This window comes from Suillus fuscotomentosus (assembly GCF_016647785.1).
Source record: "Suillus fuscotomentosus strain FC203 chromosome Unknown F5891scaffold_19, whole genome shotgun sequence".
Taxonomy (NCBI): Eukaryota; Fungi; Basidiomycota; class Agaricomycetes; order Boletales; family Suillaceae; genus Suillus; species Suillus fuscotomentosus.
This window is the reverse complement of record NW_024539531.1, coordinates 130914-148391: the sequence shown is the minus strand read 5'-3', so window position 1 is coordinate 148391 and position 17478 is coordinate 130914. Positions and strand designations below refer to the sequence as shown.

Here is a 17478-nt window from a genome sequence, read left to right as displayed (position 1 = left end):
AGAAGGGCCGCGGCCAATGGTATACAGCGGGACCAGATCGGCCATATGGACTACATTCTGTATGGCGCGACAGCTAGATACGCTGTAAGTTCCATTCCCTCTGCCCAGTGCATGTTCGCGTGTGCATTGAGCTAATTCCGCGACAGCTTTCGACAGTGATACACTCTATAGACATGATCAGGTCTAGAGTGTAGACTGACGGATTTACCCCGCCTACTGGACAAAAATATGCTTCGGCACGAGATTGTGTGCAGAAAGTTTGGAGAAGCAAGGAAATCGGCGGTGGTTTGGGGCCCACTTTGATTCGGTACGTATCTGATTTCTCAGAAATGTTTCACGAGCTCATTGCTCATCAGTTCACCATTTGCGAACGGGGTGACGTTCCTCGGATTCGAGTTGGCTAGTAGACTGCTGTATTCATGATCATTGAGGGTTCACCTCCCGCACGTCAATGCCGAGACGCTCAGTGTAGTCATACTGTTGGTTCAGTCCGCTTATATTCTCATATTTGAGATCGCATTAGACCAACAATATGCAGACACGAGTTTTCCTGTCCATCTCTCAGTCTGTGGTGTGGTGTGGCACACGGATATAAATTGATTGACGATTACAATGACTGCTGAAACTACCAACTCAGTTCTCTGGGGAATGGGACTCAGATCTATCGTGATCGGCATGTGTCTACTGTGGAGGAACGATACACGCGGGAGGTTTTACGACACGCTAGAACAAAGGTACGAGTCTCAGTATTCGTTTCGAATCTCTATTAACAATTGTTTGTACCTAGAACAAAGGTACGACTAGATGTACGTCAGCGCTTGCGCTCGAACGTTACAGTGGGACTTGTACTTACGTCTCAGTATTCGTTTCGAATCTGAGACGCATCGACGAAAACAGCGTCCTCTTATACGGTGAGTCTGCCAGCAATAGCTTTGATGAAAAATATATACTTAAAGAACGAAAAGATTGCCGACGTTGACACGTCGTCGACATTCTCCGTTTGGAGACGCTCGCACTCGATGTGCTCTATTCTTCGGCCGTATCGTCCTTTCCTTTCTCGGCTCTCTCTCTCTCGGCCTTACTTCCCTCGGACACATCGGCTCTCAACACTCCCCCTCGAGCGTTATCCAAACACATCAATGTCCTCAACCTCTGGAGTCGGGGACGTGCCAATGGCTTTGTGAACGCGTCCGCGACGTTGTCGTCACTGGGGCAGTAGATTATCTTGAAGGTACCATCCTTCACGTGGCCGCGTACGAAGTGGTATCGCAGGTCTATGTGCTTGGTGCGCGATTGGAATTTTCCCATCGAGACTAACGCTATAGCAGCTTGGTTGTCGCAGAAGACGGGTGTGGGGAGGTCTTGGGCGTCGTAGAGCTCGCGGATGAGGAGTTGCAGGTAAAGTACTTCCCTTGCCACGCTGGTCAACGCTATGTACTCTGCTTCAGCCGTTGACAGGGCTATGATAGGCTGTTTGCGTGCGCTCCATGAAACGGGGCCTCCATGGAGCAGTACGATGTACCTGCTCATGGAGTGCCTATGTGGCTGCGATGCCCAATCAGCATCGACAAACGCCTCAATTCCTCCCTCGCTGGATCCCAACGTCAGCTCATAGTCTGCGGTGCCTTTCAGGTACCGCAGGGCGCGTTTGGTGGCCTCCCAATGGGGTCTCCCCGGATTCCTCATAAATTGCGACAGTGTTGCCACCGCAAAAGCGATATCTGGCCGGGTACTCGTAGCTGCGTACATTAACGAACCGATCGCGCGTTGATATGGTACGTCTCGCATAGCTTGGAGTTCGGCGTGTGTTGCAGGGGACTGATCTATGGAAAGGACAGTACCTGGTTCCATGGGCGTGTGCAGGACCTTCGCGTCCTCCAGGTGGAACCTTTCGAGGATCGTCTCGACGTATGCCTTCTGTGAAAGTGTCAAGGTGCGTGCTACGCGGTCCCTCGTCACCTTCAGCCCCAATAACCAGCTCAACTCCCCTAGGTCGCTAATCTCGAAGTGCGCGCGCAGCTCGGACTTAAACCGATGGATATGGGATATATGGTTGGCGGTGACGGCCATGTCGTCGACAGAGACGGTGATGACGACGTGTTCGCGCGAGGTGCGTTTGTAGAAAACGGCTTGATCTACTTTTGACCTGCTGAAGCCCATTTCATTGAAGGCTCCAGCTAGCTCCTGCGCCCACTCATATCCTGCTTGTTTGAGTCCAGGTAAGCTTCTTTTCAGCTTCAGTACCTTCCCTTCCTGACCATCCTTCAAGTATCCAGGGGGCGCTCGCATATATATGTCCTCCTGCAGACTCGCATATAGGTACGCACTTTTAATATCGACTTGGTGTATTTCCCAGTCGCGCTGAGCAGCCATCGTTAGGACTGCACGTATCGTGCTCATATTGGCCGTGGGGGCGAAGGTTTCGAAGAAATCGACCCCGTACTTCTGGCACTGCCCATTTGCAACTAGGCGCGCGCGAAGCTTCAGCTTCTCACCGTCCGGCCCGCGCTTTGTGGCCAGGACGTAATGGCATGGGATAAGGTTTACGCCTCGAGGTGCGTCTACGATTTCCCACGTACCTAGCTTCTCGAGTTGACTGACTTCGTAATTGATGGCTTCTTGCCACTCTGCAGCGTCTGGGCCCTTCAAGGCTTGTTGGAGGGTCGGTTCTGGTTGGACGGCGGCCAATGCTAGGTGAATATGCGCCTCTTCATCCAAGAGGTCGAGTTCTGACGCTTCCAACAGGCTTTCCATGGTTAGGGCTGCCGTTTGGCCCTCATTCAGCGCCGCATAGTACCCTGGGGGTGGTCTTACCCTCGTCGACCTCGCTTCAGGAGTAGATGGTTGAGGTTGCTGGGCAGTAGACGGTTGAGGTTGCTGAGGAGTAGATGGTTGAGGTTGCTTAGGAGTAGAAGGTTGAGGTTGCTGAGGAGTAGAAGGTTGAGGTTGCTGTGGCATGGTGATGGGCTGGACGCTACTAGGTGAGTTATTATTACCGTTGCCGCTGTTATGTTCGTTGACTACAGCAGACTCCCCCTCGTCCGGCATACCATCGGCTGCCAGGATCGGCGTGAAGGTCACATTCCTCTCCACCGAGACACGCCGTCTGCCGGGCCAATACACCCGGTATCCTTTACTTTCAGCGTCTACCCCCACAAAAACTGCCTCCTCCGCCCTCGCCTCCAGCTTACCAGCCTCCAGCATATGGACGAAGACCCTGGCCCCAAATTCATGGGCCTGCGACAAGTCCGGCTTGGACTTGCGCACCAACTCGTAGGGCGTGCTACCTGGGATCGCCCTTGAAGGTAGGCGATTCTTGAGCCAAGTGGCGTAACTAACGGCCTCGGCCCACAGGTACTTTGGCATATCTCTGCCTAGGAGCATTGCTCTCGCATGCTCGACGAGTGTCCGGTTGAGTCGTTTGGCGACACCATTCTGTTGGGGTGAGTCGTGCACTGTTAGCTGCCGCTCTATACCTTGCTGACGCAAGTATTGATCGAACTCGGCGCTCAGATACTCTCCTCCTCTGTCCGAACGGATTTTGTGCACGCGCACACCTGGTGATTGACGGGCCACCCATGCCTCATAGGACTTGAACGCGGTAAGTGCGTCACTCTTTTGTTTGAGGAACTCGAGTCGCGTCTGCCGGCTAAAGTCGTCCGTGAAACTGACATAATATTTACAGCCTCCCAAACTCGTCGTCTGCGCCGGTCCCCAGAGGTCCATATGGACTAGTTCTCCGTATGTAAGTGCGCGCATCTTCGTTTCTCTTGGGAAGGACTGCTGAGCTGACTTAGCTTTCACGCAGACTTCACAGAACTGGATGGCGGGCGCCGGATCTATGTCTATGCCCAGGATTAGGCCCTTCTTGACTGCGTCAAGAAGGGCCGCATGTGATACGTGCCCTAGGGCACGATGGACATCATTGATGGTAAGCTTTGTCCTGGCGACGTTGGCACGATGCTTACGGTCGGACGTTACAGTGTAAAGTCCCTGGACTTGGGGTATTTCTGCAATCGTCCTTCATTCGGGGGGAGCAGACAGTATCCTGCACATTCCTCCTTCGAACAGCACGGCCAAACCGGCGGAGGCGATCTTATTGGTGGAGATAAGGGTAAATGCCATGGAGGGGGCATATAGGACGTCTTTTAGCGTCACGGTCGTTCGTTTCGAGCCCAACGGTAAGTCCATCCTCACGTCTCCTCGTCCTGTCGCATTGACAGTAGCTCCATTCGCAGTGTATATCTTCTGCGGGGCGATCTCAACGAAGGATACGAATTTTGCCCTATCCGGGCAGAAATGAGAGGTCGCGCCGGAGTCTACTATTGCTCCTCGGCGCTCTGGAGGTACGTCCATCGATTTTGCTATGACTGCGAGGTCTGACGTAGCGAAAGCGTAGTTGTCCTTTGGCTCCGGCTCTTTGGCTACATTGGCACTTTGTTTTTGGGTGCGTCCTCCTTGTCTCTGCCGTTGATTCGGCCCCTGACCTTCTTTTCCTCCACCTTTTCGCCAACAGTCACTCTTCCAGTGGCCCTTACGATCGCAGTTCGTACAGACTGCATCGGGGTTGGATTTTGGAGCCGAGCTCTGTGAGCTCGTGCTCCTCCCTGCATTTGTTCTCGCGGAGAGCGCACTGTTGGTCCCGTGTTTGTTGGGACGTCGTTCGGTGAGTAACCGGTGCTCGTATTCCTCTGTGATGATGGTGATGAGTTCGTAGGGCGAGAGGGGAGTTTTCGTTATCTTGGCCGCTGCGTTCATCGACGACAGTAGCGGCCGGTAGGATTCAGGTAAGGACCCTAGGATGATGGCATGAAAGTCCGTATCAACGACGGCTACCCCCATTCCAGCTAACGACTCCCTCAGGCGCAAAAGCTCTGAAAAATGAGCCTTGACGTCACCACCTTCTTCGCACCTCGTCTCCTGGAGCCTCCGTCTCAGATCTATCTGGACGAGTTCGGTTTTGCCTTCATGTATGTGGCATATTTCCTTCCAGATTTCGGACGCGGATGCTAACTTTTGGACGCGTAACAGCAGCCGATCTGTGATCGTGCAAAATATTTGCTGTTTTACGAGTGAGTTCTTTTGTTGATACTCATCGGTCTTTGCGTCGAGCTCATCGATTTCTTTCTGCATAGGTGTTGTACCATCCGGCTTCGTAACGGCCCCCGTAGAGCTCTTTACGAAAGGCGTAGGCTCTTTAGCTCGTCCATCGGTATATCTCGTAAGTCCTCGTGCACCTATAGCCGTTAACGTCCTTTCCTTGTAGGTTATCCAGTTCGAGCCGTCTTCGGCGAGCTTCGGGATGTTAAAAAGGTTTGAATTGGTGCTGGGAGTCGACAAGTCCATGGAGGAGACAGGGCTCATAACCTGTGGAGGAACGATACATGTGGGAGGTTTTACGACACGCTAGAACAAAGGTACGAGTCTCAGTATTCGTTTCGAATCTCTATTAACAATTGTTTGTACCTAGAACAAAGGTACGACTAGATGTACGTCAGCGCTTGCGCTCGAACGTTACAGTGGGACTTGTACTTACGTCTCAGTATTCGTTTCGAATCTGAGACGCATCGACGAAAACAGCGTCCTCTTATACGGTGAGTCTGCCAGCAATAGCTTTGATGAAAAATATATACTTAAAGAACGAAAAGATTGCCGACGTTGACACGTCGTCGACATTCTCCGTTTGGAGACGCTCGCACTCGATGTGCTCTATTCTTCGGCCGTATCGTCCTTTCCTTTCTCGGCTCTCTCTCTCTCGGCCTTACTTCCCTCGGACACATCGGCTCTCAACATCCACAAGCGCAGAGACATGATTGACGGAGGCCGCTGAGCATGAAATCTTACTAGTCTTACTTCTTTTGTTAGATCAACTCGCAGTATTTGAAAAAATAAGACACCAGTATTGAGTAGGTATTAGTGTGGCCAATGTTGTTCTTTAACCTTTCCAAACGTCCAATTCATCAGGAAATCAAGCACTCGGAATTCCCCATTAAGCATGGTTTACATGCATCAAAATCATGACGAACAACATTCCGCGCGCGTCTCCTGGATAGGTTCCTGCCGAGAGATGGTGATTTTTAAATCCAACATCATAGCACCATGTTACCATGTGATGGCTGCCATTTTGGAAATAATCATCTCGTTGACGGCGAACAGCTGAATATATGCCATGAGTGAATTCCACGATACAAAAATGGGATCCTATGGACATGACCCGCCGCTGTTTCAGAGTTGGCGTTCATATTGTAGATATCGGAGCAACATCGCTATTTTGGAAGGAAAAGTCGTTGCCAGATGCTCCAGAAAGACGAGAACTTGATGATGCAGCTCCCCCATCGCTCGTCGCCATGGCCGAGCCGGTAGTTGAACTGTGTCTGTGTTCTGCATTAGCTTGAGCTGACCATCCACGTGAGTATGCAGCTAGTAGATATAACATTGTTCCTACAATTTTCCACTGCATATTCATCTGCGAACGGGTCCTTGCCATATGTGTTTTTTTGGGAAGCCGCGAATTTGATCGCAGCATCATAATATGAAGCTGTGATTTCGGCCGGTTGAGATTCCGAGTCCAGTGGAATGGCGATCCCGCTAATGCGAGCGTTAGATGGCAGATCGTCGTCTACTACGTAAGGGGTTTGAGTCCTAGTGTCCAAAATGCACGCAGGACTTGAACATACGCATTACTGACTGTACGTCCTCTCTGTCGACTTCAATGGAGAGCAATCCTCTCCTCATCTTCTCGGATATAGTCTGGAGTGATATATCTTGAGTCGATAGTAAATATCATGAAAATTTCATACCTTTGTGTCTTCGTATAAAACTTCCCCTGCGCTCAAAAGTAATCGAACTGAACGATATGCGGAGAATTTTTTGACGGGGTTCAAAGATTTTCGCTGTTGTTCTATTTCCTGTTTATCTATCATAAGACTTCGAATGCTGGTCAGTAAGATGACATGAATAAGTATGTGTACGGACACACTCATCGTATCGTGTCGTCGCGTTCTTGATGAGAAGTTGAAAGTTCTTTGTGTTCCCTACGAAGTTGCGCATCCTGAAAATCTCATCTAGTGTGGATTCGAGGAAGAAGTCCACCTCACCGATGAGGCCTTTCCTCTGCACTCGACTTATAGGGAACACAGATCGTTGATATTGGACGAGTGACCCAAGATCCATAGGAAAAAGGAGGGTTCGACGTATTGGTTGTTTGGCCATGAGTTGCGGTGAGATATCGACTACAAGCAATGACCTAGTATCAGTGTATTATATATTTTTCGAAGGGAATCATGACCGGTACCGTTACATGGCTAAGCTTATGAGTAAGGGCATAGTTGTTACCATTGACCAACAAAATGTTACTTAATGCTATATGGTTTCTGGGGGTCGACAGCATCTTGTTTTCTCCACTACTTTGTGCGGGCCTAATTATAGCTAACAAGTAAACATTGTTAGTTTCCAATATTTGTGTGTACGTTTGTTTATGCGACGAGTCTGCAACATCATTCCTTCGAACATTCGCCTAAACTTCTACGCATGAACAACACTGCAACCTCTTCAAAGGGCAAACGTACTGCGAAGACCAAAGCCGAAATCAAGGCTGAGCAAGCAGTGGCACGCGAGAGAGACAGAGCCCAAAAGGAAATCGCGGCTTTCGGGAAAGAACGCGACCGAAGACCAGGAGCTTTCTCTGATGATGAGATTTGGTGGCGACGGCAGTATGAGTGGCTGAAAGCTCTAGGATACCTACTCCGCCCTCGGTACGCTCCGGACTGGGTCCCATCCTGGGAGGGTTCAAAGCGCCGTGTCATGGATTGTGAAGACAGTCGCCGGTTACGCGTAAGGCAACGAAGTTTGGACTGCATGGTTGACTGGCTGACAGCTCCACAGTTTGGTCAAGTCATGGACGCGACCCGCGTGGCTGACGGCTTGTATGTGTCTCTCAAAATGGTGAAGAAGTCAGAGCACCCTCATGAAGTAGAGATTGGACAATACTTCATGTCGGAAAACCTCTCATCCGATCCCAAGAACTATTGCGTCCCGTTTCTCGATGTCCTGTCAGTTCCAGACGAGAGCGATATACAAATTATTGTGATGCCATTATTGCTTCCATTCACTAACATTTCATTTGATACCTTCGGCGAAGTAGTGGAATGCCTTCGGCAACTTTTTGAAGTACGTGCGACTGCCCTTTAGCTTATGTGCCATCTTACTATTTCAATATAGGGGCTGCGATTTATGCACAACAATCATGTTGCGCACCGGTGGGTTATCCATGACTGTCGGGTCACATGTATTTAACTTGCTTGAGGACAGTGACTGTATGCGGATGAACATTATGATGGATGCCAAAGACCTCTATGCCGAACCATATCACCCCGTAATACTTCACATGAAGCGCGATTTCAGTGGCTATGTGAGCCATTATACTCGCACTCAGCGACCACCAAAATATTACTTCATCGACTTTGGGTTATCACGGCGATACGATGCCAGTGAAGAAACACCGCTAGAGTATCCGATATTTGGGGGCGATAAGTCAGTGCCGGAATTCCAGAGTAATGTGGATGTCCCGATGAACCCCTTCCCCACCGACATCTACTATCTCGGCAATGTCGTCAGAGAACAATTCCTGAACGTAAGTAAAAACTTACTCGGCTACCCTCCATTTGTTACTTATGACTACGCTCAAGACGAAAAAGGGATTCGAGTTCTTGAAACCACTTATTGACGATATGATTCAGGATGATCCACACAAGAGACCTACAATGGAGGCGGTAGTTGAGCGCTTTGAATCCATTCGACAGCAACTTAGCACTTGGAAATTGCGCTCTCGTGTCATATCCAAGGACGAAGGTCTCTTTATGAATCTTTATCGTGGTATTACCCATTGGAGCCGACGGATAGGTTTCATTGTTAAACGTACCCCAGCGATACCTCGCCTTCGGGACTGACATTTGCTTGTGCTGTACCCTCTTGTTGTTTCTTCAGTGTATATACCCAGAATGTATGACTAGTAGTTTGATCCCGAGCGCGGAGAACGAGCTGAGATCAATTTTTAGTGCAATTTCCGAATATGTCACAGCGATCGCGGCTCTCACGCCTCGCGAAGTTTTGAATGAAAAAGAGGGGGGGTTACACTCAAAAATGTCCAACCAGAAATTGACCTGGAATCATTCAAAAGGAACTCGACAAAGAGTTCATAATGCTCTGTGTGAAAGGGTGTCCGAGGTGTTCGTGTGAGTCAGTGACGCGCCCGATAGCTCCACTTTACAAGAAAATAGGTCCCTGTGTTGTGGTCAAGACCCACACAGTAAATAATGCATCACAAGCGGTGTACGTACAAGGGTTTTTGTTACTCGTATTAAACTTTATCGATATTATCTATAACCCAACACAGCCCGTGCTTGTTCCCGTCTTGATGGTGCTTAGCTGCCTTGCGTGATGGGTAAGTGGAGTAGCTGTAGCATTGATCGCCCGCTGCTCCGGTCCACAAGCCCTTGAAATGGCGTTACTAGTAATCCCCGTTGCTGATAATGATACATCTTGGTGATCATCAGACAGAAGACGTCTGGTTGCAAATACTGCACCAGAATCACCGATATCAAATTCACCAATGCAGCCCGGGATGTCCCTTCACGCAAGAACCTTCCATACATCACGCTATAATGGGGAACAATAAGATCGACAACACGATGTCACGATGGTTGATGGGATCACATGGGAACCGGGAGCGAGCTTGTCCAAATTTTGTCGCTTTGATGGGCGGATAACACACTTTCCAGTTCTAGCATATCAAAGCGCGTAATTTCGGCCATCCAGTGTTGCCTTGTCCTACATAAACGATTAGCTAAAGGTGGACTTTCGAATGTCTACGGCCGCATCCACGATAAGACTTTTTTTGATGCTAACGATTTATGGCATGCTAGAATGACTGAGTGATTTTACAACAAGCCACTAATTTTTCTGTACAGTGACAACGAAAGTCATCCGTAAATAATGATCAAAAGCTTAACCGTTGGGCCCCTTTGACGTTTGCGACAGATGAGCACTACATCAATGAGCTTCACACGCCTCGTTTCTTTCGCATCACACGCATAATAATTAGGTACGTGGCAAGTCTTAAACCATTCATAAGTGATTAATTTTCATCTGGGATAATAACGGGTTGAACATATTATGCATCCGGACCAGATCCTTCGTGCTCCCCACTCTAATGACTGATTGTCCCTATCCTTCTCTATCGGACTCTCTTGAGATTATTATCACGAGAAAACACTACCGTTTATGCAACGTGTTTTTTCAGCTGATTCAACATTCGATTGGACAAGATGTGCTTACCAGCTCCAGAACAATTTCTGGCGTTGACATTCAACGTAGCGCCCCTCACACTGGAACCGGAGAGTATCATAGAACTATTGCACGAAATGTTTGCATTCGCGAATCTACGGGGTTGCTGTTGTGCACGTCTACCAACAGCTCGCGGAGGACGAGCGGGCTGAGGTACCTGCTGAGCAGCCCGGGGCCCGTGCGAGAGGATTTCTGTGGTTAAAGTTGTCAATGCCGTCAAAAAGGAATGATCAAAATTCGTACTAGCGCCGGAGCAATCTGGGGAGTCGACATTCATAGTTGGGTACTCTGCAATGGTACCCTCCATGATCATCGAGTCCACTGCACGCGAGATTCCTGAGGCTACTTGGGGAAATGCCTGCGTCGAATCTACTGCATAGGAGATTCCCGACGTTACTTGGGAAATTGCCCGCGTCGAGTCCACTGCACACGAGATTTTCGACGTTACTTTGGGAATTGCCTGCGTCGAGTTAGCGTGTACAGGAATATGATAGCCTGATCAAAAATGTTTCAGAATTTAAGCTTTGGATCGCAAGGTCGCTCACTTTGAGGGAGGCCAGAACCAGGGTTAACCGAAGGGACACCTGACTGAGGTTTGAAACGAGTCTTATCAGTGGCCGATGTGTCTGCCGATGTTGTAGGAAGCGAGCCTATGGTCTTGACATTTGGTGGTTCATTTGAGTGGCTAGATTCTGTTGCTGATGCGTCTCTAGCAGGTGGTGGGTTCAACTTCTCGTGCCCTCTGCCCACTACACCTGTGGGCGCGGAAACTTCTCCTATCATAGAAGTTACTCTACGATCGTCGATCGTTTCCTACAATTTAATATCAGCACAGATCTGTGAAGAAAGAGAAGCAGGGTCGTAACTTGGACTTTGCGTTTGAGGGCCCTGCACTCATCCAATATCATGTCCGCATTCCTCAGTTTTGCTGTTGATTTCTCGATTTTGTACAACTTTATTTCGCGCTGAAGTCTGTAGATAATCGTCAATCGAGAGAAATAACTTGACATAAAAGACATACCTCTCACATTCATTCTTGAACTCGGTCTTGTCAGTCTCTGCCAGATATGATGGGTATTTGGAGAAAAGTTCCATGACTTCAACGAGTTCCTTCTCTGCATCTTTGTGACCGCGAGGCTTGGTGGGGAATCTAAGGAGTGACCGAAACATGCTGAACCGAACCGTGCGGAGCCATTGGTATCATTTAGCATAGCATACTTATACTAGAATGTAGCCAAAGGAATATACAACCCCGACTCGAGCTTCGGCCAGGAATATCAGGTGGTACTGTTTGACCTCGAGTTTCCCTCGCAACGATATCATAAAATTTTGATGTTTGAACAATAACACAGCCGTTGTATGGAACAAGACCTCGCGTTGATGCCATGCGGTTCTGGTTAGGTGTCACCCACAAATGACAAATCGGAACCTTTGCGTACACAACGTTATCGGTGCATAGCAGGGTTGCAACTGCCAGTGCTAAGCGATTGATGCGAATGCTTTCAAATGTGTAACTAAGCTTCACCAAATTTCAAGGCCTCATTGGACTACAGGTTTTAAGCCCCCTACCGATATTCAACATTTAGTGTGAAACAACGTTTACAGCCCTCGCGGAGTAAGAACTGCTCACTTGCGGAGATTAAACTGAATTACGCTTGGCATGTTGGCCCTCTCATGACGGTGACTGTCAGGAAGGCAGTGACTCTTATGCTGCAAAAACAGAACAATGTTATTGATACATAGCAAGTAAGCACCCGAGGACTACCACAATCCGATGGATGTCTTACGTCGAATTGCAGAATGTTCAAGGCCGTTATACCGCGGCCTGTTCCTGCAGAGTGCCGGTGCCGCTGTCTGCAAAATAACAAAAACGATTGCTAAAGAAAATACAATATGTGATGCACAGATTTCTCACAATGCCGAATGATGCGGATCTTCGTCGTCGTCGATTGATATTTGCTTCCGTGAGGGGACGGATGTGGGGCAATGGCAAGTAAGTTAGCCTTTCTGTACTCTAACTACCATATGCCTGATGGTGACCTGGATGCCCCCGCAGGGGACTGCATGCTCTGCGCTCCTAAAGATATGGCTGAGCCACTATGTCGCTCAGAACCCGATCGTGTCGCATCAGTAGCAGTATCATAATGTGACTCGTCGTCGCTTGTGCCATCGATGTCATCTGCACCACTCCATACTTCTGTGGGATATGTATTCATGGCTAGTAGTTGAACGTGAGCAGCGAGTGACTACGAAAAGATTGGTGTACTCGCCTGCTCCTCTATTATTCCTCCCTCCGAAATTCACTGTGGGTGCAGCCCCTCTGCTGGGGCTAACGATGCATCCATGAAAGTGGTTGACACTTTGTAATATCCCACCAGGCGGTCTGCCATGAAGTATGAACCGTTCCAACGTCTTTGCGGCGCTCATTTCAGCAATATTTCGTATTGTCTCCTCCGAGAGCGTATTAGTGGTTATACTCGAGCTTTGTGCGACTACTCCAGTATTGGGAGGTGTAGATCTCATCGCAGTGTCACCATGTTGATTGTGTCGCTGAACGAGGTCGGGTTCAGCTTGGTCTACTAGTCCATCGAGGGATCTGCGTCGTTGAATGGACTCTACAAACAGTGTTGGAACCCGGGGAGAGAAGAAATTTGACATATCGATTTACCTCGGGCAATCCTCGCTTTCGATTTCTCTGCATCTTTATGGACGATAAGGGACGTTTGCTAGTAATAATAATATCAGTGTCGAGATGGGTACTAAATGAAATAAGCCCCGTACATGAGCGAGAATCCAAATTGCTTCGCAATTTTCCTTGAATTCCTCCTGACTGCCGTCAAAATCCCTCATTTTCCGAATTCTCTTCCACCAGCTTTGTTTTCGTATATGTTTTCCCTGATCAACGGCACTAGAGGAACTATGAGAGCCACTGGCAAGTCATTATTGAATAACAACTCACATAGAATACAATTCAAGCAATCTTGGCAACCCAGGAACACGTACTTGATTTTCTGTCGCAAATGTTTTCATTTGCAGTAGAGTCCCAAGGACTGAGTTCAAACGGCTATACTCTTCCCTTCTTCCACGAAACATAGGTATGTCATTTTTGAGCCCTGTAATATTCGATTCGTCAATCAATCCCCAATCCTGCGCCTGGGCGTCGACCATCGCAGATACGCAATAAAAATAGGAAAAGTAACATCTTAGGTCAGCCCATCGATCCCTCCTTATATACTTTAGGTATTGCATATATGGCATCCAGTTTGCTTAGGAAGTATTAATAAAACAATGTGTCAATCAGGACTCCGGTCACTCCGATTTGACTCCGGTAGGTCCATTGTTTATGACTATTTCAATTATTTGGAGTGAACAGCCATACAGCGCAAATACAGCGCAAATACAGCGCGTGTTGACTTCGTGGTCCTTCGACCTAATGGCTTTCTTTGCTCTTTTCGATAGCAAACTTCGAGCTCAAAGGAAGGAAGAAGAAGCTGAGAACTCCAGACTCGAGTACGAGCGAACTCGCCGATTGCTCGGTTTAAAGATCACCTTCCCCGGTGACCTTGGCTCCGATGAGATTTGGTGGAGGGATCACTTTCTGTGGCTGAAGGATGTCGGATATCAACTACGTCCACGCCATGCTCCAGACTGGGTTCCTTCATGGCAAGGCACAGATAAATATTGGGGTTTGTGCGAGGATAGTTGGCGGATGCATGTAAGGTTTCTCCAGCTGGGCAAGTTTATACACTCATAAAATGCTAGAGCACGCAAATTGCCAGTGCAACGCGAACATCTGATGGGGCCCGTGTCGCTTTGAAACGCATTCAGCCATCTCTTCATCCGTATGAGATTGAAGTGGGCAGGTTTCTGGCATCTGAACCCCTTCGGCAGCGCGAAAACCATTGTGTGGAGATGCTTGATGTGTTACAAGTGCCAAATGAAGTGGACGAAACTATTTTGGTATTGCCCCTACTTCGTCCCTTCGACAATCCTCCATTTGAGACAATCGGTGAAATCATCGACTTTACTCTTCAAGTTTTTGAGGTGAGGAGTTATCATTGCTCCTTTGACTGAAATCTCAAGAGTATCTAGGGCCTACAATTCATGCATAAGCACCGCGTAGCCCATCGGTATGCAATTTCATTCATGTATCGCTGTTGGTTGAACTTGGCTCATGGCTTTCTAGTGACTGCATGAATTTGAATATCATGATGGATCCCAGGGAAATGTACCTACATCCATTTCATCCATGCAGGCCCTCTAGACGTTTGGATTTGAAAGGACCGGCAAAACATCGTTCACGTACAGAGTGTCCTCCGCGATATCTTTTCATTGATTTTGGAATCTCCCGACGCTACCAAGCTTGGCAAGTTGCTCCTCTAGAACCCCCGATTTGGGGAGGGTACAAAGGCGTTCCAGAGTTTCAGACGTCCAATGAACCCCGTAACCCGTTTCCGACGGATGTGTGGTATCTGGGTTACGCTCTACAACAACAGCTTCTTGAGGTGCGAATTTCATTCAGTCCTCTTTGGCGTATTTATCACAAGCACTAGGTCTATCGCGGCCTGAGTTTTATGGAACCGTTGGTTTCGGATATGCTACAAACCGATCCTGCGAAGCGGCCAACCATGGATGAGGTCATGTCTCGCTTTGTACCAACATACAGCGCATTAAGCCCGTGGAAATTACGCTCCAGGGCAGTCATGAAGGAGGAATGGATTATTATGCGACCTTTCCGTGCTCTCTTTCATTGGTTGCGCTGTCTCGGGTTTTTATGGCGACGTCTCCCTGCTATACCATCTCTCACTGTGTAATCTCAGTCATGCATACCCACACTTTCGTTGCTAATGGTCGTTTACTAGTGTAATTATCTACGGTTGACATTCATGGAGCTAGGCTTGCCAGTGTTCGAACGTTCAGAAATGATTCGTTTTATTGCGTGATCATTCCGAGTTCTCGTCAGACATCTCATTTGCTGGCAAATACAGCTGCACAGCGAATAGAAGAAGCCTTTTTGAAACCCATTCGATGTCGCATATGTACTATTTATGTAAATATAGACCTACAAGTCGCTACTATTATGCACAGCTATTTACAAATTTGTATAATACTCTGCGCTCACACGCAAGGCTTGTGGGTATTATAGGTAACTCGCTCAACTGAATGATTCAGTCAACGGTTCTGGCGGTAAGAAACAATTTGTTCTACCAAAGATAATTTCAGTCAACGTCAAGCTTGCATCAGTCGATTACAATTAAGAGTGTACTCACGGACGCCAGAAGCACCCGGAGACCGGACGTTCAAGGTTGCGCTAGACGCTGTCACGCCAGGGCCGAAATACATGACACCCTCACGCCGTGCTGAGATCCCGAGAGATGGATCATCACGACAGGATATCAATGCTAAAGAATTGATCAGTATGCAGATCTAGCATGCTTGAAAACATATGGCTTACTTGCTCCAGTTGCCCCCTCGGAGTCAATGTTAAATGTAGGTGACCCAATAGACGAGTATTGCTCGAATATCATGCAGTTATTGTTATTGTCGAATATGATGTGGCCTTGGTCGGGAGGCGGTGCACGTGAACTTCTCTCCGTGGGTGCTAATTTTCATGGCCTCATTATTGAACATGAAGGTCAAGATGTAGAGCACGTACCTGCGTAGGTGCTCGAGGCTGTTTCTTGGGCTTCAGGAATACTGGCGGAGACTACAGAACTGCTTGTACCTGTTAAAAGGCTGGGAGTGCTCGAGTTCGAGCCGTCTCCGCCTGTCGTGACAAGATTGGGATTGGACTGAGCTGAAATGGAAATTTCGGATGGGGCCCTGACAGGTGGGTCGGGATCAATCAGCGCAATGGATGATTTGAAAGATTCGGGGGTAGCTAATTTATGGCACTCAGTCTTGAGCTACAACAACGGTAGACAACGCCTACCTATAGCTGCTGGAGCTACTGGCGCTTTTCTTATGTTATCTTGTCGGCGTTTCCTGCACGCCCTCTGTAAACTGTTATTAAAATAGTCATCGCTGAATTTAGTAAGAACGAACCTGTACCCTCAACTTCAACTTCTCGCACTCGTCGAGTAGCCCGGGCAAGGTGCTATTAAAAGATGTGCCCTTGTCCTTGCCCAACTGATCATAAGCATCTTCAAGACTATCAATCAACCATTAAAATGTAGTATGCACTACGAAATGATGCATATATTGTACCTGCGGTATTCATCTATAAAAGACGATCGCTCCTCCTGGGTCAGCAAGTCCTTGTTGGCAATGCAGAAGTCAAGGATAGCTTGCAGGACGCTCTTGATATCGGCGAAGACCTGCTCGCGAGTCTCGCGTGGAGTATAGAAGTTCTTAAGGGAAACCATGATGCAACTCTGATGGAATCTAGTGATATGATGAATATGTGGAGTATGTTGATGGGGATCTAGCACATACCTCTCATTCAGCCTGGTATTTCTACCTCTGCGAGACTTGACACAACACAAGTAAGGCCAGTGTTCGGCGTCGAGTTTCACTCGCCACGAAAACAATAAAACATGGACAGAACAATCAATATCAGGATCTTTTTGTTGTTTTGGTGTGATTCAAGTTAGCGGGAAAAACATACGCTCACAAATTACAATGCCCAACACCGTCACACAATTATAAGCGCCGACGAGTATATCGAAGTGTTGTCACGAGCCACAGGTTGGCGGTTTCAGCTATTTGTATAAATGTTGGCGGTACACTCGCCTCGGATATCATTCGAAAATAAATTATTGTTCACCCAGCTTCGTCTGGCTCAGGAAGAGGCGGAGGCACGACCTAATTGTGTTGGGCTGGTCCGAGCGTTACTAGCTCTGGGAGGGACGCAAGCAGGTGGGGCCGCTGGGCGGGAAACCTGTTTATACAATTCCGACTCGGTCGTGCGCTGACTCTTGTGCGGCACAAATCAAGATAAGCATCTTTATATATGCTACCAATTATGATTAACAGTTCGGAAAGCTAATTAAGAGGGAGTGGCGGGTGAGAGTAAGGAACGAGAAGGATAATGAGCGAGGGTTTGAAGATGCCGAACTCAATGATCGATTATGCTAACGCCCAGCTGGAAGTGCGGTGCCGAGAAACTCCGACAGGCGACGTCTCGGCACCTGT

At 48.3% G+C, this 17478-nt stretch overlaps 7 protein-coding genes across 7 annotated transcripts; 2 read left to right on the top strand and 5 right to left on the bottom strand.

The window, feature by feature from the left end:
• Window positions 1-6238: 6238 nt before the first annotated feature.
• F5891DRAFT_1186917 (uncharacterized protein) lies at window positions 6239-7212 on the bottom strand (the record flags this gene model as incomplete). The annotated part of the gene is made up of 5 exons (XM_041366757.1): window positions 6239-6396; window positions 6446-6622; window positions 6678-6750; window positions 6801-6927; window positions 6980-7212. The coding sequence occupies 5 exons, from the start codon at window positions 7210-7212 to the stop codon at window positions 6239-6241; spliced, it is 768 nt and encodes a 255-aa protein (XP_041227469.1).
• A 189-nt stretch (window positions 7213-7401) lies between these two features.
• F5891DRAFT_1025994 (kinase-like domain-containing protein) lies at window positions 7402-9069 on the top strand. The gene is made up of 5 exons (XM_041361404.1): window positions 7402-7833; window positions 7885-8169; window positions 8221-8258; window positions 8311-8632; window positions 8688-9069. Exons 1-5 carry the CDS (start codon window positions 7531-7533, stop codon window positions 8946-8948), a joined length of 1209 nt encoding a protein of 402 aa, XP_041227468.1. The 5' UTR covers window positions 7402-7530; the 3' UTR covers window positions 8949-9069.
• Window positions 9070-9421: 352 nt separating this feature from the next.
• On the bottom strand, window positions 9422-9668 carry F5891DRAFT_1025992 (uncharacterized protein; the record flags this gene model as incomplete). Its single annotated transcript, XM_041361403.1, has 1 exon — window positions 9422-9668. The coding sequence occupies exon 1, from the start codon at window positions 9651-9653 to the stop codon at window positions 9423-9425; it is 231 nt and encodes a 76-aa protein (XP_041227467.1). The 5' UTR covers window positions 9654-9668.
• Window positions 9669-10095: 427 nt separating this feature from the next.
• F5891DRAFT_1025989 (uncharacterized protein) lies at window positions 10096-11847 on the bottom strand. The gene is made up of 5 exons (XM_041361402.1): window positions 11366-11847; window positions 11211-11316; window positions 10890-11157; window positions 10588-10839; window positions 10096-10536 (listed from the first exon to the last, which is right to left on the bottom strand). Exons 1-5 carry the CDS (start codon window positions 11512-11514, stop codon window positions 10280-10282), a joined length of 1032 nt encoding a protein of 343 aa, XP_041227466.1. The 5' UTR covers window positions 11515-11847; the 3' UTR covers window positions 10096-10279.
• Window positions 11848-12024: 177 nt separating this feature from the next.
• On the bottom strand, window positions 12025-13532 carry F5891DRAFT_1025986 (uncharacterized protein). The gene is made up of 6 exons (XM_041361401.1): window positions 13304-13532; window positions 13126-13252; window positions 13013-13070; window positions 12615-12959; window positions 12144-12562; window positions 12025-12090 (listed from the first exon to the last, which is right to left on the bottom strand). The coding sequence occupies exons 1-5, from the start codon at window positions 13510-13512 to the stop codon at window positions 12363-12365; spliced, it is 939 nt and encodes a 312-aa protein (XP_041227465.1). The 5' UTR covers window positions 13513-13532; the 3' UTR covers window positions 12025-12090; window positions 12144-12362.
• A 245-nt stretch (window positions 13533-13777) lies between these two features.
• Window positions 13778-15158, top strand: F5891DRAFT_950009 (uncharacterized protein; the record flags this gene model as incomplete). The annotated part of the gene is made up of 5 exons (XM_041374920.1): window positions 13778-14059; window positions 14107-14388; window positions 14437-14474; window positions 14531-14849; window positions 14898-15158. 5 exons carry the CDS (start codon window positions 13778-13780, stop codon window positions 15156-15158), a joined length of 1182 nt encoding a protein of 393 aa, XP_041227464.1.
• Window positions 15159-15342: 184 nt separating this feature from the next.
• On the bottom strand, window positions 15343-16763 carry F5891DRAFT_1025982 (uncharacterized protein). Its single transcript, XM_041361400.1, has 6 exons — window positions 16552-16763; window positions 16390-16495; window positions 16277-16340; window positions 16001-16225; window positions 15800-15946; window positions 15343-15746 (listed from the first exon to the last, which is right to left on the bottom strand). The coding sequence occupies exons 1-6, from the start codon at window positions 16707-16709 to the stop codon at window positions 15574-15576; spliced, it is 873 nt and encodes a 290-aa protein (XP_041227463.1). The 5' UTR covers window positions 16710-16763; the 3' UTR covers window positions 15343-15573.
• Between the last annotated feature and the right edge of the window lie 715 nt (window positions 16764-17478).